The following is a 20208-nucleotide window of genomic DNA, read 5'->3' on the forward strand; positions in this document are numbered from 1 at the left end:
AAGCATGTGCTCTACCACTGAGTTACAAAGATTATTTTCAAGAAATGGTAAAATTTAAACTCAAGGAAGATTTGTGCAGAAAGAGAGAGGAGAATATTATAAATTACAACATCAGGGATGAAAGCCAGGGTCTCACCGTTGGGCCAGTAGATGTTAAAGGTGATATGCTATGTCAGTCTTAGCAGCAGGGTGCAGAACTTGGATAAAACTGACAGTTCTTTGAAAGAAAATGCAACACAAAAGCTCACAGGAACAGATGACATCCAGAGCCTCTGTCTCTATTTCAAATTCTCAATTATCTGTTCCCACAAAGGATATCCCAGATCCAGGAGGATCTGTGGTAACATTTTCCAAATATTTTAATAAAATTCAATTTTATCCAGACTCTCCCAGGAAACAGGAAAGACCAGCCTTCCTCTAAGAGCTGACATGGAAGATACAAAGCAGAGCAGACACAAAAGGCCTTGAGAAATGATCTGGAAATCCTGCAGGTAGACAGCCGGAACCCCTGGGGTTCTTGCCATGCATTCTAGGAGATTAAGGTCTAAAGCTGTAAACTCTGCAAGTCCATGAAGTACTAAGGATCTAGAGTGGACAAAACAGTTTGGTGAAGATAGCAGAGGGCATACCTTACATTACTTCAATGCTTATTTTTAAGCTAAACCATTAGGATCAATATGCTGGTATAAAGATGGTCACACAGATAAACAAAACAGGACAGGGTCAAGAAGAAGGCCACACATTGACTCATATAGCCAACTGATTTTCACAGTGGTACCAAAGGAGTTTCATCAAGAGAGACGTGTCTTCAACAGCAGTGTTGAACAACTAGATATGAATATTGGGGGATAAGCCTTAACTCCGACCTCACAGCATACACAAAGTGTCAATTCAAAATGGACATAGTCTAAAATGAAAGGACAGAAGAAGACAGAGAAATCTTTATTAGCTTTGTATCGGCAAATACTTTTTAAGTCATAAAAAATATAAAAAATTAACTTGACAAAAACTAAAATATTAGCTCTTTGGAAACATACTAATGGGAAGATGGAAATGAAAGCTCACAAATTTGAAAATGTTTGATTCTGTCATTTAACATACAGCTGAGTTCACAATGGAAAGCCCAAAACACAGCTGTTACCCGGTCATGTGTTATATGAGAAAGAAATTATTCCAAATCAAGTCCAGAAGTTCCAAGACCATTGTCATCGGGCTAAAGAGCTGGCTGAGCAGTAAGGAGCACTGGCTTCTCTTGCAGAGGACCCAGGTTCAGTTCCCAGCACCCACATGGAGGTTCACAAGTACCCATGATTCCAGCTTCAGGGGCTCCAATACTAGCTCCTGTCCTCCATGGGCATTTCATGCAGGTGGTGTACATGCATACATTCAAGCAAAATAGTCATATACAAAAATAATTAAGGGGCTGGGGGATGGCTCAGAGGATGGCTCCTGAGTTCAAGTCTCAGCAACCACATGGTGACTCACAACCATCTATAAGGAGATCTGTCACCCCCTTTATGCAGGCAGAACTCTGTATACATAATAAATTAATATTTTTTTAAAAAATAATTAATTTTAAAAAAATCACCTTGACCTTCTAGCCTGATACATTCTTACAATGCACACAAAGACTTGCCATAAGTAGAGGGATCCTAACCACGCTGGACGTTTTAAGGTGGAATATGCTAGAGGGTGGCATTTTGGTGCTTTTAAGTGCAGCCAGGTGTGTCCTCTGATACTTTAAACTCATGAGTTCCCAACCCATGCTTCATCTCGTTTCTCAATAAGAACTCACGTTTTCTTTTTTGCTAATTCTTTTTTTCTCTTGCAAGGTTAGTAAATTCACAGGAGAGTGAGCACTGTCTTGAATTCAGTGACTGAAGACTGTATACTGCTTGCTGAAACTTGGTTTCAAAACCAGACTTAATAGTATATTCTGGAATAGAGTACTATGCTTAGCAGTGAGCCATATTGCCGGTTGGTAAATTAAGTTAGTTATGTGTACTTCTCTTGGGTTTGGCTAATTTGATGATTTTTTTTCATTTATTTTTCAGGGCAAGTATGATGGTTGCCACTGTATTTTTTTAGAGAGCTTTTCAAAGAATTAAAGATTTCAAGATCTACCTGGCATTAAACTTTGAACTTTAGTGGGGGAAAAAAGAAAATAATATATAGTTATGTTGATTTTTCCTCACAAGTGTTTTCTAATCAGATTTTCTTCCAAATTAGTTTATACCTCTATTGGTATAAGAAACACAACATGTTTCTTTATAATGTAAAATATAAAAATAACATAATTGTGGTGATATATGGTGTACACTAATAAAATTTGCCTAAAGATCAGAGGACAGAGCAAGCCACTAGATTAAACACAGAGGCCAAGCAGTGGTGGTATACACCTTTAATCCTAGCACTCGGGAGGCAGAGATCTGTCTGGATCTCTGTGAGTTCAAAGCCACCCTGGACTACATGAGATTGACTCAGTCTAGGAGAGAAACAGAGCCAGGCAGTGGTGGCACACACTTTTAATCCCAGTACTGTGAAGCACACACGCCTTTAATCCCAGGGATTAAATGATGGGCAGAGTAAGGTATATAAGGCCTGAGGAGACAGAGCTAGAAGGCTTTTTGGCTGAGGAAGCTCATTCAGCTAGAGGCTTTTCAGGATAAGGAGTCCTAGAGGGAAGAGGTGTCTGTGGCTTGTTCCTTTGTCTGTCTGATCTTTCAGCATTTACCCCAATTTCTGGTTCGGGTTTTTTATTAAAAGACCTATTAGAAATTCATGTTACACATAATTAGACCTTCATTTGCAGATGTGGCTGCTTAGGAAAAGCCAAATTCATTAATTATTTCAAAGGCTATTATTGCAAAAGTGTCAATGTAGGTATGCAAATAATTTGGAAAAACCTAATAAAAAGTGCAACAAAACTGCTATGGTGTTGTATCCCTATAATTCCACAGAGGGAGGCACAGGCAAGAAACTGGCTCCAAGTTCAAGGCCAGCCTGGGCTATAGAATAGGTTCTGGGCCAGCCTGGGCTATGGAGTAGGGTCTGGGCCAGCCTGGGCTATGGAGTAGGGTCCAGGCCAGCCTGGAAGCCTGAGTATATTTTTTTTAGCAGGTTATCTTCCACTGTTCACAATTTCATGACTCAGTCCTTCTCACAATTACACATGCACATCAATATACATCATGAATCATTTCAGGAGAGTAACACATTCCACTGAGTTTTATAGAAATAATCTGGCTTTAAAGTCAAGATTAATCATTTGAATATAGTAGCATTAAGAAAATTCTGGCTGTTCTGTTTTGTTTTGTTGGTGGCGCACACCTTTAATCCAAGCACTCAGGAGGCAGAGGCAGTTAGATCTCTGTGAGTTTGAGGCTAGCCTGGTCTACATAGTGAATTGTAGCATAGTCAGGGCTACAAAGAGAAACCTTGTCTCTAAAGAAAAAAAAAAAGGAAAAAATAAATTTCTGGGTTTTTGTTTTGTTTTGGTTTTTCCAGACAGGGTTTCTCTGTGTAGCTTTGCGCCTTTCCTGGAACTCACGTTGTAGATCAGGCTGGCCTGGAACTCACAGAGATCCACCTGCCCCTGCCTCCCGAGTGTTGAGATTATAGGCGTGTGCCACCACCGCCCAGCAAATTTCTGTTTTGTAGTAAGTATAAACTATGGCCAGGTGGTGGTGGCATACGCCTTTAATCCCAGCACTAGGGAGGCAAAAGCGGGGGAATCTCTGAGTTTGAGGCTAGCCTGGTCTATGGAGCGAAGGAGTTCCAGGAAGGCCAAAGCTGCACAGAGAAACCTTGTCTCAAAAAACAAATAAAACGTAGGAAGCGATGCTTTGAAGAGGACAGAGAAGCCAGGGTTACAATTTTGTAACAGAATGGTCCCCAGAGGGCAGCAAAGCTCTAAAATGCTACATGGTTTTCTTCAAATTGCCCTAATTCTGGTAGCTGTCTGTTATCCCAGTAACCCTTTATGATAAAAGGGGTCCGTTTGGGGGCTTTCCTCGTTTTCTGTCAGGATCTGGGATCTTAAAGCACTTGCAAGCTGGTGCATGTCTTGTTTTATGGATGCTGACAGGTGGTGAGATGCCTGGGTCAGAGTCTCAGCCTCCTCCACTCACACCCACCCCTGCATAAACTTCATTCTGTGTCGCTTTCCCCCGAGTCTCAGGGTGTGGGGAAGCTGCAATAGTGTCTACATATGCACCATGCTGTGGTGCAGGGGCAGAGCACTGACATTGGATATCTATTGCTTCTAGAGAAAGCGAAGCAAGCTTTTTCTGGGCCAGGGCGGTATTACCTGGCCACTCCAAAAACACAGTCCATCCAATCCAGGAAAGTGGCTCATATTCTTGGCATGGCCACAGAAAATACAGTGACCCCCTCCCCAGGGTCCATGGCAGCAGCTCTCTCAGGAACCTCCTACCCAAGTTGTCTTCACTTCTGTGGCAAATTCCTGCTCCCCACCTCTCCACCCCACTATATAAATATCTCTAGGGAAATATCTCCAAATGTCTCAGAAAGCCCGGGTGGGTTCCTTCAGGTTCAAAAGGGAAGAAAAGTCCACTAGCTGGAGGCTGAAAAAGTCTCAGCAGAAGTCAGAACACTTGAGGAATGTCTGCAGTACAAATGGGGCATTTTGTGGCTTACACCAGACCTTTCTTTTTCACAGTTTAACCTAACTTCTCCACAGTTCCTCGTAAGAACGAGGGCTGGGGAGAGAGCTCAGGTGATCATTCACCATGGTGCCGATTTTAATTCCCTTTTCAGGGAGGTGAAGATGACCAAGTCTCCTGGGTTTGCTGGTCAGTCTAACTGAACTGCTGAGTCCCAGCCAGCGAGAGACCCTGTCTCAAAAACACCAGATAGGATAGGCATCCTGAGGAATGACTCCCAAGGTTGACCTGTGGCCTCTACCAACACATGTGCACATGCAACAACAACAACAACACACACACACACACACACACACACACATACATACACACACACACATACATACACACACATACACACTCATGGGGTGGAGGGAAGTAAAGAAAAACCTACATGTGATTTGCTTTAAAATAAAGCAAAACTGACTAAATTGATAATTTCTCGGATAACTACATTGGTCATAGGGAAGCAGGGCCAGGCCCCCTCTGCTTGTCCCAACAAAGGCAAAAGGTTCTGGAAAGCCACTAGGAGGCCAAGGCTGGTCTAATAGCCAGTGGCAACTAGTTTAAGTCAGTTCAAGGGACCTTAAGCTATAGGAAAAATCATTCCTGACGTTTACGCAGAACCAGGTGTGTCTCTGATTCATCCTGACAACAGCCATGAACTCTGGGTTTTCCTGTAACAACATGATGTAGATTACAAACAAGCTCACCGGGAAGATCTTAGCCCATTTCCAGGACACACATTCATTCACTGGAGCTCCTTCATTCATTCACAGATGTCAAAGGACATCTGCGTGGGTCTTTTTGTTCCTGCTGTTCATTTCTTTGGCACACTGTCTTTCCATCCAAAGAGTTTTGTGCCAAAATAAATGTTAATAGATATTTCCTAACAGACCTCAAAGGCCACCATCCAATCAGCATTTTAACATTTCATATCTTTATGGTGTGAAAGACCTCTAATGTCCCCTTAGTATCACATTAGAGAATGACAGCCCCGGCCTCAGGCAGACACGTGCCGTAATCCCAGGGCTGGGGAGACGCAGATTCAGGACCCGCATAGACCAAATCTCAAGACCCTGTCTTAAAAGAAGCTTGTTGGCCTTTGCTGTGCTGTGAGGGTTTGACTACAGAAACAGAATCCTGGTTTTGTACTGTGTGTTGGCAGGGAAGAGGAACAATGAACAGGAGGGAAAGGCTTGCTGAGTACCCACTGGAGCTGAGCGGAAATGCCCTGCATTTGATTTCTTGTATTCCTTGAGGGCAGCAACCGCGTTCTGTCCACAAATGGCGCTCCAGTGCCCAGCACCGTGCCTAGATGCAGGTCCGTAAACTCTGGCTGTCTGTCCTGGGGTCCTCACTCTTCTGTGTTGACAGAAGAGATAGATGTGTTTGCCATGAAAGGACAGCACTCGGTGGCCATAGCGTCTTTTCACCTCAGAGTTCAAACTGCTTTCTACCAAATACCTCACTGCTTCTCATCACACTGGCAGAGGCAGAGGGCTCCAACGGTAGTGACTCTGAGGTGGCGGCTCCCCACACATCATAGCGCATTCTTGGAACGGCACCTAGAGTGCCAACCAGTAGCACTTCCTGATGATGTACGTTTCTGACGACTATGAGAAGATAAACCCACAAATGGCAGATCCTATGACTTCCACGTGGGGGCCCCAGTTAGCAGAATTTAGAGAAGGCGGCTCATTAGTCTCCTTGAGATGGTACACTAGTGACCTCTAGTGATGAAACCGATTCAAAATAGGTTTCTCCTTCACACAGAAAAATCACTTACTGCTCCATAATTTATTATATCCTTAGTGACATTTTCTGCTTCTTAAATGACCTTACCGATACACGGTGATTTGTGTATCTTTGTAGTCAAAAACATGGTTTTGACATTTCTTATAGAGTATCTTAGCTGAAGAGTTGTCAAAAAGGTTTGTAGGGTTTGGGGTTTTATGTTTGTTTCCGTCCTATGTAGGGAAGAAGGTCAGAGGAATAAAGTCCCTGACTTCCTCTGCAAGATTGATGCTGAAATGCCTTAGGGTCTAACGATTCTTCCACTGTGGCTCCCACTGGCCAGCCACTGTAAGAGAAATGACCTTACTTACACATTGCCACTGTCCTTCCCTGGTGACCATTGTACGTGGGGGTGGAGCACAAATCTGTTTCCCTAACTCACATAGCCTCTGGTAGACAGACTGGCATTCTTCTGGACAGAGCCAGAAGGACTGTGTATGCCTGTGGGTCTGCACCCATGACCCCACTTCTTGAGCCTGCACATGACATCATACTGGCAGAGACTTCAAAGGGAGGATGTTTGAAGAAGCTGAGTGTATTCTGAATTTGGAAGGATGTAAACATCCTTTTCAGCATGTCTAGAGGACCAACTAAGTAAATGGACAGTAAATTCTTTGGAATCCTCTCAAGCTTATATTCCTTCCCCCTTTGAATCTGAACAGGTTTGGATTACTTCCTCCCATGGACTTGCTCTGGGTGAAACTCATAAACAAGAAGAAAGAACTTGCCAGAGGCCATTGTCCTGAAAAGGCCATGTTTGGGGGCTCTGATTGACAGCTCAACAATCAGGCAACAACAGCATCCAATCCTGGCCGTATATAGGCCATCATGGAGGCCCATATAGCTTCAGATGACTTTAGCCAGGACTCCAGCCACCCGAGAGCCCCACAAGGGAATGGCCAGCTAACCAGCTCCTGGATCTCAGAACTCCACCAGCAATGGAGTTGCTTTATAACAGTGTGGGAACCCATGCTATTATACATACAATAGTATGTTGCTACACGGAAGTGGTATTCAGGACAAAAAAAAAAAGTTTATTTATTAAGGAATTTCCTCTCATTCTGTAAGCATACCAAATGAAAAATGCAGAATAAAGTACCTCTCTCAAACATTGGCATAATCTGTTGATCTAATCGTAGGCATTAATAGCTGTTAATATAAGAAAGCACAGCGGTCTGGTCCGAATGAACAGACACTGTAAGTGAAATGAGTATGTCATCCCTCCTAAGATGGGCTCATCACTTTGGGGGCTTCATGCAGCTTCTACAGTGGGTTTTGGGCACAGCTATCACATCCTTTTCAACAAGCTCTCACCAAACAAATCTCAAAGACAGGAAAAGATTCAAGTGACTTGGCTGTTGCCAGAGGGTGCTGTGTAACCAGAACCCTCATTGCCTCCAGCTGACCCCACTGAAGGGCTTACTTCCCACTTGTACTGGAGAGGGACTAGAAGATGCTGGTAGTACAGCATGCCATGCAATTTGTTGTCAGCTGGATGGGGGAACTGATGTTTGGAAGGGCTGAGTAACTTCCCAACATTAGTTGCCACAGCTAGCTGAAGCAGTATTTGCTCCCAAGGACTTCAGCTCCAGCACTTGTAACTATTACCATTACTCAGTGCTTTCCCCTGGGAAAGGCATAGCCTGTGACCAAACGATGGCAATGGAAACATTACTGACAGAGTGACGTGAATGTCTAAAGCACTTACTTGCCATGATTTAAACCAGCACTTTAAAAAAATAAAGTTAAAACTCTCTCTCAAAATTACTGCTCTCCAATTAGTCAAGTGTTTCCTTATCCCTAAGACCAGATAACATCACTACCTTAGGATACCTGTGGTCTCCACAAATATCCTGCATGTCAGATATTTACATCATGATTCATAACAATAGCAAAATTACAGTTATGAAGTAGCTATGAAATGATGTTATGGTTGGGGGTCACCACAACAGGAGGAGCTGTACTGAAGGGCTGTAGCATTGGGAAGGCTGAGAACCACTGACTTGGGCGGTGTTCAGCAAGCATGCCAGAGAGACAAAATGTTGGTGTCAGGACTTATACCCATTACTTTCCCCTCTGCTATGACCACACACCTGATAAGAAACAACTTATGAGAATAAGAGTTGATTTCAGCTTTCAGTTCAAGGGGAAGCCCATCATGGTGAGAAGGGAGGCAGCTGATCCCATTATATCTTTGGAGAGTGAACAGAGAGCAGGGCTGGACTATGAAAACTCCAGATCCAGCCCTAGTGATCCTGAGCCTTTTCCAGCCAGGACCCACCTCTTAACGGTTGCATAATGGTCCAAAACAGCACCACAGCTGGAGACCAAGGGTTCAAACACATGAGCCTGAGGAAGCAACTTTACATCCAAACCACAACAGGTATAAAATCCCTTAAGAGGAGGGCTGAGGGCCCATGGGTGTGAGAGGAGAGAGAATGTGGAGACAAGGCCACAGAGGGCAGCTGAGAGAGTCTAAGGGGTCAGAGCAAAGGCCAAGGAGAGTGGCCAGTCCTCTGTGAAGTGAGGGGGTGGGGCTGAGGCATTTCCCACACTTACAATGAGTTATTCACCAGTCTCCATTAGGAGGAGACCAAATGGGGTGAAATATTGTCCTTAAAAGAAATGCAGGCCAAGCCTGAGACACAGCCATCAAGCCAGATGATCTGAGTTCAATCCTGAGAGACCCACATAGTGGGAGAAGTGATTTCCAAAAGGTTGTTTTGTTTGTTTGTTTGTTTTTAAGATTTACATATTTATTATGTATACAGTGTTCTGCCTGCATGTCTGCATGCAGGCCAGAAGAGGGCACCAGATCTCATTACGGATGGTTGTGAGCCACCATGTGGATGCTGGAAATTGAACTCAGGACTTCTGGAAGAACAGCCAGTGCTCTTAACTGCTGAGCCATCTCTCCAGCCCAACTTCCAAAAGTTTTACTCTGTCCTCCACACATGTGCCACATGCATGTGTGTGTGCGTGCGCATGCACACACACACAGGAGCACATGTGCACATGCACATAAAAATAAATAGTAAGTGTTAAAACATGTAGAAGAAGGTTTAGGGAAAGCAAGCAAAATGACAACTCACTTCTACACCACTACTTTCTCTGAGTCTCAGTATCTGATATGAAGATGTTATAGTCATAATCTTAACAAGAGTTCTGTTTTTGATCCATGTTGTAATGGTTTGTATATAGTATCTCCCCTGAAAGGCTCATGTGCTGAAGGCTTGGTCCACAGCTGACAGATCCAATCAATAAACAGTGATCAAATCATGAGGGCTCTGACTTCATCATTAGATTAGGCCATTAGGGTACTAAACTTGAAAGCAGTATTAGGATAGGGGCCTGACTGGGACAATTGAGCCACTGGGGTGAGGCGCTGACGATGTCCCATCCCACTTGTCTTGCTGTCTGCTTCCACAACTACACGGTGAGCAGCTTCTCCTGGTTCTCCCTGCTGTGGTGCCTCTGCTCTGCCACAGGCCCAGAAGCAATGGAGGCAGCTGACAGTAGACCAAGGTCCCTGAACTGTGACTCTAATTGAGTCTTTCTTCTTCAGACTTTACCATATGACAGGGTTGAGTTGTAAACTCCTAACTCCTGAGGGAATTAGGATAACACTGTGGGGATCCAGCCACCCAGCCTTCTTCCTCCACTCTAGGCCTGAGGCTCAACCCAGATATCTTGAATTGACCTGCTGTTCTCAAGGGCCTGGTACAAAAAAAGCTCATTAAGTATCTGTTAAGTGTGAGCCTGAATAAAGGACTATCGTACTGGTCCCTGTTGACCACCTGCCTTCTCCTTGTGGGAGAGAAACCTGGAGGCTAACCTACAGAGATGCAAACAGAAGAGCTGAACAGTTAAGGACAGCAGGTTAGAATCTCTACACACTTCTTCAAAATACAGTCTTAAAATTATAAAACATTATTTTATACATGGAAATCACATTAACAAAATTAAAGAGGTGCCAGGCAGTGGTGGTGCACACCTTTAATACCAGATGGTCATCATGTAAGTATTGGTGCTTCAAATGCTTCTCAAAGTCAGCCCACAGGTTAGAATTGATTCCTTGCTTCCATAAATTAGTTTTTACTTTTTTTAAGTATTGTACAGCAGTCACTAAGAACAAGAATTAATAAATGGGATCTCATGAAACTGAAAATCTTCTGAACAGCAAAGGAAACTGAAAGGCCATTGTAAGGGAAACAAGCCCCCCCCCCTACTAGCTCTGCTAATTGCAGATTCAGTGGGAAATACTGCACTCTGCCCCCACGCCCCATATCAGAAAAGTTATCCCACCATGCTGTGCTAACAGGATGCTTGCCAATTAACCCCTGGGGTTGTGTTTTCAAGATAAATTGCTTGAGAAGAATGCTTGCCAAATAACCCCTGGGGTTGTGTTTGCAAGATAAATTGCTTGAGAAGAATGCTTGCCAAATAACCCCTGGGGTTGTGTTTGCAAGATAAATTGCTTGAGAAGAATGCTTGCCAAATAACCCCTTGCTAGATAAGCTTGGAATTCGTTTACCTACCCAGACTCTGAGAAAGACCGTGGAGACATCTGGCGTCTAGGTGTCTACACTCTTGGTGACCCCACTCCCCTGCCCTGGTAGAACTGCCTCATAAAAGGCCTGTGAGCCTTAAACTCGGGGTCACCAGCTACTCCTCGCGCTGGTGCCCCACAAGCTCGTGCTAAAATAAAGCTTCATTTGTGACCCGATATCGGAGTGAAGCTCTCTGTTTTGTACACCGACCCTAACATTTGGAGGTCCCACCGAGATTGGTAAGGATGGTGGTGAGTCGGCAGGGAAGCAGGTGTTCAAGCGGCCCATGAGGACCCTTGGACGGTGGGGGACAGACGTGTCCTGAACCCACAGGCTACAGCTCTGGAGGACGCTCTGGAGTGTGGGGACCCTGAGACAGGGGCCCCGTCTGATTCCCTTTTGTCTAGGAGATTTTTCAGACGGCCTGGGCCAATAGACAATCTTTTGGCTTCATTTTCCCTACCATTTTGCCAGCTTGTCTTGTTTGTGTGTTGTGTCTCTATCTTTGTGTCCTTTTGTGTCGGTTTCTACTTGTTTGGAATGGGATAGTCGGCTGCCTAGTCTGCCTCCACCCCTTTGTCCCTAACCCTCTCTCATTGGTCGGCAGTGACGGACCGTGCGTTGAACCTGGCGGTTCAGGTGAGGAAGGGAAAGTGGCAGACTTTCTGTTCATCTGAATGGCCCACCTTCGGAGTCGGGTGGCCGGTAGATGGTACTTTTGATCTTAATATAATCAGAGCAGTCAAACAAAAGATTTTCATTCCAGGTTCGCACGGACACCCGGACCAGCAGGCCTACATTTGGGTATGGGAGGATCTAGTGACTGACCCTCCTAAGTGGGTCCGACCCTTCCTGACTGCTCCTATAGCACCTTCACTCACTTCTGCTCTGATTCTCGCGACAAAACCTTCCCAATCGACTCCATTACCGACTGCATCCCCTCCTCAACCCCCCTTACCTGAATCCCAGAATGACCTCATTTCATTTGCCTTAGACTGCCCACCACTGCCACGACCGCCTCCCTATCGGCCCGAACCATGACCTCCGGCAGAGATTGGGCCCGAGTCTGTCTTGGTCTCTCTGTCGGGTCCAGCACAGGGAACCCACCAGAGGAGAGCAAGGCCCACGGATGAGGCACCCCTGGCTATCACACTGCCTTTGCGCCCCATTGGGGGAACGGTCGATGATGGGGCCGGGGGTGACATGCCCGCTCTCCAATACTGGCCCTTTTCCTCCTCTGATTTATATAACTGGAAAAATAATAACCCTCCATTTTCTGAGGACCCCTCCAGATTAACAGGTCTCTTAGATTCCATCATGTATTCTCACCAACCTACTTGGGATGATTGCCAGCAGCTCCTGGGGATCCTCTTCACTACGGAAGAGAGAGAGCACATTCTCCTGGAAGCCAGGAAACTAGTCCCCGGGCCAGATGGGCGACCGACTCAACTCCCCACCCTGATTGATGAGCGCTTCCCACTAAGACGACCAACCTGGGACCCAAATACCCCGGAAGGTAGGGAGCATCTGTCCCTCTATCGCCAGACTCTAATGGCGGGTCTCCGTGCAGCGGCCAGAAGGCCCACTAATTTGGCTAAGGTAGGTGAGGTTCTCCAAGGGCCTGACGAAACCCCCTCTGCCTTCCTTGAAAGGCTCATGGAAGCATACAGGAGGTATACGCCTTTCGATCCACAGTCTGAAGAACAGAAGAGGGCAGTAGCAATGGCCTTTATAGGACAGTCAGCTGCAGACATAAGATGCAAGTTACAGAGATTAGATGGTTTGCAGGGACTGAGTTTGAGAGATTTAGTCAAGGAAGCAGAAAAGGTTTATTATAAAAGAGAAACTGCAGAGGAAAAAGAAGCCAGGTTAGAAAAAGAGAGTGAAGAAAAGGAAAGACAAAGAGAGAAGCGGCAAAATCGAAATTTATCACAGATCCTGGCAGTGGCAGTGAAAGACAACTCAGGGCCTCGAGGCAAAGGAGGTCGCCCGCCTTTAAAGCCCAACCAATGTGCATCCTGCAAGGAAGAGGGTCATTGGGCCCGAGAGTGCCCCAAAAAACAGAGAGGACGAGGCCGGTCAGTCTTGGCCCTTGAGGACTGAGGAATTCAGGGTTCAGAACCCCTCCCTGAGGTAACCTTTGAAGTGGAGGGGACCCCAGTCGACTTTGAAGTAGATACGGGAGCAGTCTTTTCAGCAATACAACAACCACTCGGGCCACTATCTTCCCGCAAGTCTCTAGTCCAAGGGGCCAATGGGAGTAGAGAGAGACCCTGGACCACTCAGAGAACAGTCAACTTGGGGAAAGGTACTGTGCAACATTCTTTTCTGGTCCTCCCTGACTTTCCCGCGCCTCTCCTGGGGAGGGATCTCCTGACAAAATTAGGAGCCCAAATAACTTTCACCGCCCAAGGACCTGAATTAAAGTTTGCCCATCCCATGGTCAGGGACCTCCGCCTCCTCACTCTAGAACTCCCAGGAACAGAGGAATATCGGCTGTATGGGACCATCATCCCCGCGGCCCAACTGACCATGGTCCCCATAGGATTGGGAAATGAAGAATGGATCCGCAGGTTCCTGGAGGCTTGGGCAGAGATGGGGGCACCTGGACTGGCAGTAGAACAGCCACCCGTTGTGGTCACCTTAAAACCCACAGCAGTTCCGGCTCAGGTAAGACAATACCCCCTCAGCCGAGAGGCCAGAGAGGGCATCAAACCCCACATAGAACAATTCCTAGAACTTGGCATACTAAGACCATGCCAATCAGATTGGAATACTCTGCTCCTGCCAGTAAGGAAGCTGGGAACTAATGATTATAGACCCATCCAAGACCTATGGGAAGTAAACACTCGAGTAATGGACATACACCCCACAGTGCCCAACCCCTACAACCTTCTAAGTACACTGCCCCCAGAACGAAATTGGTACACAGTTCTAGACCTGAAGGATGCTTTCTTTTGCCTGCCCCTTCACCTGGACTCTCAGAAACTTTTTGCCTTTGAATGGTCAGACCCCGAGAAGGGAAGAATGGGGCAGTTAACTTGGACCAGGATCCCACAGGGATTCAAGAACTCTCCAACCATCTTTGATGAGGCCTTGCATCGGGACCTCCGGGAGTTCCGAGAGACAACCCCCGAGGTCACTCTCCTCCAATACATTGATGACCTCCTACTGGCTACTAACAACCGAGATGCCTATAGGCGGGGGACAGAGAAACTACTGGGTACCTTGGCAAAATTGGGATATAGAGCATCCGCCAAGAAGGCACAAATTTGCCAGAACCGAGTCGCCTTTCTCGGCTACTCTCTTGAAGGAGGGAAAAGATGGCTGACAGACGCCCGAAAGAAAACGGTGGCCAACATCCCTGCCCCATTGGATCGCCGTCAACTGCGGGAGTTCCTAGGTGCGGCAGGGTTCTGTCACCTATGGATCCCAGGATTCGCCGCCATAACTGAGCCGTTCTCCCCCTTACTCAAGGAAAAGAACTCCTTTGTCTGGCAAAAGGAACACCAGACAGCGTTTGAGACGCTGAAGAAGGCACTCCTGTCGGCACCTGCCCACGCCCTTCCTGATGTGAGTAAGCCCTTCACTCTGTATCTCCACGAGAAAAAGGGGGTGGCGGTTGGTGTACTAGTGCAAGCTCTCGGACCTTGGAAAAGGCCCGTCGCCTACTTATCCAAACTACTCGACCCAGTGGCTAGAGGGTGGCCCACTTGCCTACAGGCAGTGGCAGCAGCGGCTACTCTGGTGAGAGACGCGGACAAATTGACTCTGGGGGCAGCACCTGACCATCATTGCTCCCCATGCGCTGGAGAGCATTGTTCGCCAGCCACCCGAAAGATGGCTGAGCAATGCCCGGGCCACCTATTACCAGACAACGCTACTAGACCGAGACCACATCACATTTGGGCCCCCGTCCCTTTTAAATCCGGCCACTCTCCTTCCAATCTCCTCGGAGGAGGATGAGAATGAATTAGCCCATAACTGTGAGGCCATCCTAGTTGAAAAGACCGGGGTCCGAAAGGACCTAACAGACCAGCCTGTAGCCCATTCTGATCTGATATGGTATACGGATGGCAGCAGCTTCCTGAGTGAGGGGCAGAGGAAAGCGGGAACAGCCGTAGTGGACAAAAATCAGGTAATTTGTCCTAGTAGCCTCCCGGAAGGAACTTCAGCCCAGAAAGCAGAATTGACCGCGCTCACGCGAGCTCTCACCATGGCTGCAGGGAAACGGGCCACAATCTATACTGACAGCCGGTATGCGTTCACAACAGCGCATGTGCATGGGGCAATATATCGAAAAAGGGGGCTACTAACATCGGCCAGAAGAGAAATTAAAAATAAAAGAAAAATTGAGGCCCTATTGGAGGCTGTAATGTTGCCCCGAGAGCTGGCCATCATACACTGCCCTGGGCACCAAAAAGGGGACTCCCCAGTGGCCTCGGGAAACAGGAAGGCCAATCAAGAGGCAAAGGAGGCTGCCCTCTGGGATCCAAGGAGCCTGGCCATTCACGCCTCAACTCTGGAGGATCCAGCTCCTAAAGAGGCTCCACCCCCAGAACTTCTGAAAGACACTCTGGAAAGGATCCACAAATTAACCCATCTGGGCAGCAGAAAATTGATCCAGCTGACTACAGAAGATAAGACTCTCTCCCCATCTGAGAAGAAACAAATGGCAGAGAAGGTGGTAGCTGCTTGCCGGGCCTGCCAGCAGGTAAATGCATATCCTGGGAAACTGGTCCCCGGAAAAAGACTATGAGGAACCCGCCCTGGCCAGCATTGGGAAGTAGACTTCACTGAGGTAAAGCCAGCTAAGTATGGCCTAAAGTACCTGCTAGTGTTTGTAGATACCTTTACAGGATGGGTAGAAGCCTACCCCACCAAAAAGGAGACTGCAGCAATAGTCACTAAAAAAATCCTGGAAGAAATCTTCCCAAGATTTGGACTGCCTCAGGTAATTGGGTCAGATAATGGCCCAGCATTCATGGCCCAGGTAAGTCAGGGACTGACAAAAATACTGGGGATGGATTGGAAGCTGCATTGTGCATACAGACCCCAGAGCTCTGGACAGGTAGAATGAACCAACAGGACCATTAAGGAGACCTTAACCAAATTGACCATGGAGACTGGCTCTAGAGATTGGACGATGCTCCTACCGTATGCCCTCTTTAGAGCTAGAAATACCCCTTCCTTCATGGGTCTTACCCCCTTTGAACTGCTCTTTGGGTGTGCACCCCCAGTTAAGAACCTAACCATCCAGCAAGGAGAAATCATGCCTTCCCCTCTGTCTGACAGGCTGCAAGCTTTAGCATCTGTCCAACATACACTGTGGAAGCAGCTGTCCGCGGCGTACCAACCCGGCGGGGACAGCGCTGCCCATCAGTTCCACGTGGGGGACTTCGTATACATCCGCAGACACCAGCATCAGACTTTGGAACCCCGGTGGAAGGGACCATACCAAGTCCTGCTGACCACCCCGACGGCAGTCAAGGTGGACGGGATTGCTGCCTGGATTCATGGCTCCCATCTCAAACCTGCCCCTGTCCCTGACCTGGAGGCTGATCTGGACTGGACTGTGGAGCGGACTGAGCATCCCCTCAAGCTCTGCATTAGGTGCAGAAGCCAGCCAGACAAACCCCCACCGGCCACAACCACAAACTTGGCAAATGATATCTGGGACGGGAAATGTGGTATGGACAGTGTCTAGCTCAAGCCACCCGTTGGGAGCTTGGTGGCCAACTCTCCAACCAGACATCTGCCAATTGGTAGCCGGACTAGATACCTGGGACCTACCGGAACAGGAACCTGGTAGCGTCCTTCCCCTAACAGTTAGAGGGGGAATGTTTAATGATTTGCTGACCAGGGGAAGGATTCAGGGATGTGCCACCCCCTGAGGAGGTGTCTCCTTAACTATTTACCTTTCTATGTATGCCCCCGAGATGGTAGAAAAAGAGGGGGGATTCATAGGTGCAGGGGACCAGAATCCCTATACTGTAAGGCTTGGGGGTGCAAAACCACTGGAACCACATACTGGAAACCTAGCTCTAGTTGGGATTGGATCTGGGTAGGCCGAAATATCACTCATCCTGAACCAGCTAGCTGCCCTTTTGGCCCCCACAATCCCTGTCCCCCTGGGAACCTTGAATCGTAGGGTAGACATGTCATTGGATGCCAGAGCACCCCTTTATGCAATGTGCTAAACATAACTTTCACCACTGAAGGGAAAAAGTCCACATCCTTAGCCGACTGGTATAGGGGCCGAACCTGGGGTCTGAGATTCTATGCCCATGGAGATGATTTCGGGCTCCTCTTTAAGATAAGGTTAAATAAGGATAGTATGCTAACACGCACAGCTGTTGGCCCAAACACAGTCCTTATGGACCAAAAGGGATTCCCACCTAAGGTCTATCAACAAACGGTCCAACCTCACACCCCTACGTCCCAGACCCTCCAACCCGAGGTCCACCCCTCGCCACAGGATATCCCAGACCCTCCAGTGAATCTCTCATCCCCGGGGTCAGGAGAGAGACTCGTGGACTTAATAAGAGGAGGATACCAGGCTTTAAATTCGACCTACCCCAATCTCACTAAGTCCTGTTGGCTCTGTCTTCAAGCTAGCCCCCCTTACTATGAGGGAATGGCTATAGATGAAAAATTCACTTACAATACCTCGACTAGCTGTAATTGGGGGACAAAACACATGTTAACTTTACCTGAAGTGACTGGCTTGGGAACTTGTCTGGGACACCCCACTGCTTCAGAGAGAAATCTCTGCACCCAAACAGAAAGCATCACCTCCACAGATCAGTCTCTTTTCCTTGTCCCAGCCCCTGGTCTTTACTGGGCATGCAACACAGGACTCACCCCATGTGTCTCGGTTGCTAATTTCAACCAGTCCCGAGACTTTTGCATCCTTGTCCGAGTCTATCCAAGGCTAGTCTATTACCCAGCTGAAGAGTTCGAGGAGCATTTTGCGGGCAGGACTCGGTTCCCCAGAGAACCTGTCAGTGTCACCCTAGCCATGTTGCTAGGAGCAGGAGCGCTAGCCGGGGTAGGAACCAGAGCAGCAGCATTAATTGAAGGCCCTAGGCAGTTGGGGATCCTAGAAGTGGCAGCAGTCCAACAAGACCTGAGAGCAATTGAGACCTCCATTATAGCCCTAGAGAAGTCTTTAACTTCGTTATCGGAAGTGGTCCTGCAAAATAGATGAGGACTGGACTTACTGTTCTTAAAGGAAGGTGGTCTGTGCGCTGCCCTGAAGGAAAACTGTTGCTTCTACACGGATCATACAGGTGTGGTAAGGGAATCGATGACTAAACTTAGAGAAAGATTAGATGCCAGAGAAAAGAACTTATGAGGCACTCAAAGCTGGCTTGAGGGATGGTATAATCAATCCCCATGGCTAACTACATTATTGTCAGCCCTCACAGGACCACTTGTTGTATTAATTCTTATCCTCATGATTGGACCATTTATCCTCAATCGAATCTCGGCTTTCGTACGATCCCAGGTAAAAGGGGTTAAGATGATGGTCCTGAGACAACGATACCAGCCGGTATCTGGCAGTGACCTTTAGGATTAAAGGCCGGCACAAGAGAAAGGGTGGAATGAAAGGCCATTGTAAGGGAAACAAGGCCCCCCCACTAGCTCTGCTAATTGCAGATTCAGTGGGAAATATTGCACTCTGCCCCCACGTCCCATATCAGAAAAGTTAGCCCACCATGCTGTGCTAACAGGATGCTTGCCAAATAACCCCTGGGGTTGTGTTTGCAAGATAAATTGCTTGAGAAGAATGCTTGCCAAATAACCCCTTGCTAGATAAGCTTGGAATTCGTTTACCTACCCAGACATCTGGCGTCTAGGTGTCTACACTCTGGGTGACCCCACTCCCCTGCCCTGGTAGAACTGTCTCATAAAAGGCCTGTGAGCCTTAAACTCGGGGTCACCAGCTACTCCTTGCACTGGTGCCCCACGAGCTCGTGCTAAAATAAAGCTTCATTTGTGACCTGATATCGGAGTGAAGCTCTCTGTTTTGTACGCTGACCCTAACTGAAACTACCATTCAGACAAGGTGACAGAATTGGAAAAGACTTTTTACCAACTTCACATCCAATATAGGGCTAATATCTAAAATATATAAACAACTCAAAAAAAAAAAAAAAAAAAAACAACCAAAAAACTGGACATCAAGAAAACAAGGAACCCAATTTAAAAACAGGGTACAGAACTAAGCAGAGAATTCTCAGAAGAGGAAACTCAAATGACTCTTAAAGAAATGTTCAACATCCTTAGTCATCATGGAAATGTAAATCAAAAATATTTTGAAATTTCATCTCACACCAATCAGAATGGCCAAGATCAATAAAACAAATGACAGCTCATGGTGGTAAGGATGTGGAGTAAGAAGAGCACTCCTCCATTGCTGGTGGGAGTGCAAACTTGTACCATCACTAGGAATTCTGTGAGTGCTCTTCAGGAAACTGGGAATGTTCAATACCTCAAGATCCACCTATACTCAAAGGACTCTACATCCTACTACAGAGACACCTGCTGAACAGTGTTCATAGCTGCTCTATTCATACCCAGAAATTGGAAACAACCTAGAGGTCTATCAACAAATGAATGAATAAAGAAAATATGATACATTTTATACAACAGAATATTACTCAGCCATTAAAATAATGAAATTGCTGGGCGGTGGTGGCACACGCCTTTAATCCCAGCATTCAGGAGACAAAGGCAGGCGGATCTCTGTGAGTTTGAGGCCAGCCTGGTCTACAGAGTGAGATCCAGGACAGACACCAAAACTACACAGAGAAACTCTGTCTCAAAAAACAAAAAACAAAAAAAACAAGAAAGAATGAAATTCTCAGGTAAATGGATGGAACAAGAAAAAAATCATCCTGAGTGAGGTCACTCAGTTGCAGAAAGACAAATATGGTGTGTAGGAACTTTTATGTGGATGTCAGCTGTTAAGTCATTGATAAACAAGCTATGGTCTTTATAACCACAGAGGTTAGGAAGAGAAGAAGGGTCTGGGGACAGGGGGATTGATCTCCCTAGGGAAGGAAAATAGAATACATAGTTATGGATGGATAGGGGCCACTGTAACAAAAGGATCAAACAGGGAGAGGAAGGGAAGAGGGGTAGAGGAAGGAATATGGAAGAGGCAGCTAAAACTAAAGGCCATGTGAGAA

At 46.7% G+C, this 20208-nt stretch overlaps 1 protein-coding gene across 1 annotated transcript; it reads left to right on the plus strand.

The window, feature by feature from the left end:
- Positions 1–9852: 9852 nt before the first annotated feature.
- Positions 9853–16610, plus strand: LOC118583869 (the record flags this gene model as incomplete). Its single annotated transcript, XM_036187596.1, is given in 4 exon segments — positions 9853–9897; positions 11573–11908; positions 12230–14785; positions 14787–16610. Coding segments are annotated over 4 exon segments (4761 nt in total), but the record flags the coding sequence as incomplete, so codon positions are not given.
- Positions 16611–20208: the final 3598 nt, after the last annotated feature.

Source organism: Onychomys torridus, chromosome 5 (genome assembly GCF_903995425.1).
Source record: "Onychomys torridus chromosome 5, mOncTor1.1, whole genome shotgun sequence".
NCBI classification, from domain to species: Eukaryota; Metazoa; Chordata; class Mammalia; order Rodentia; family Cricetidae; genus Onychomys; species Onychomys torridus.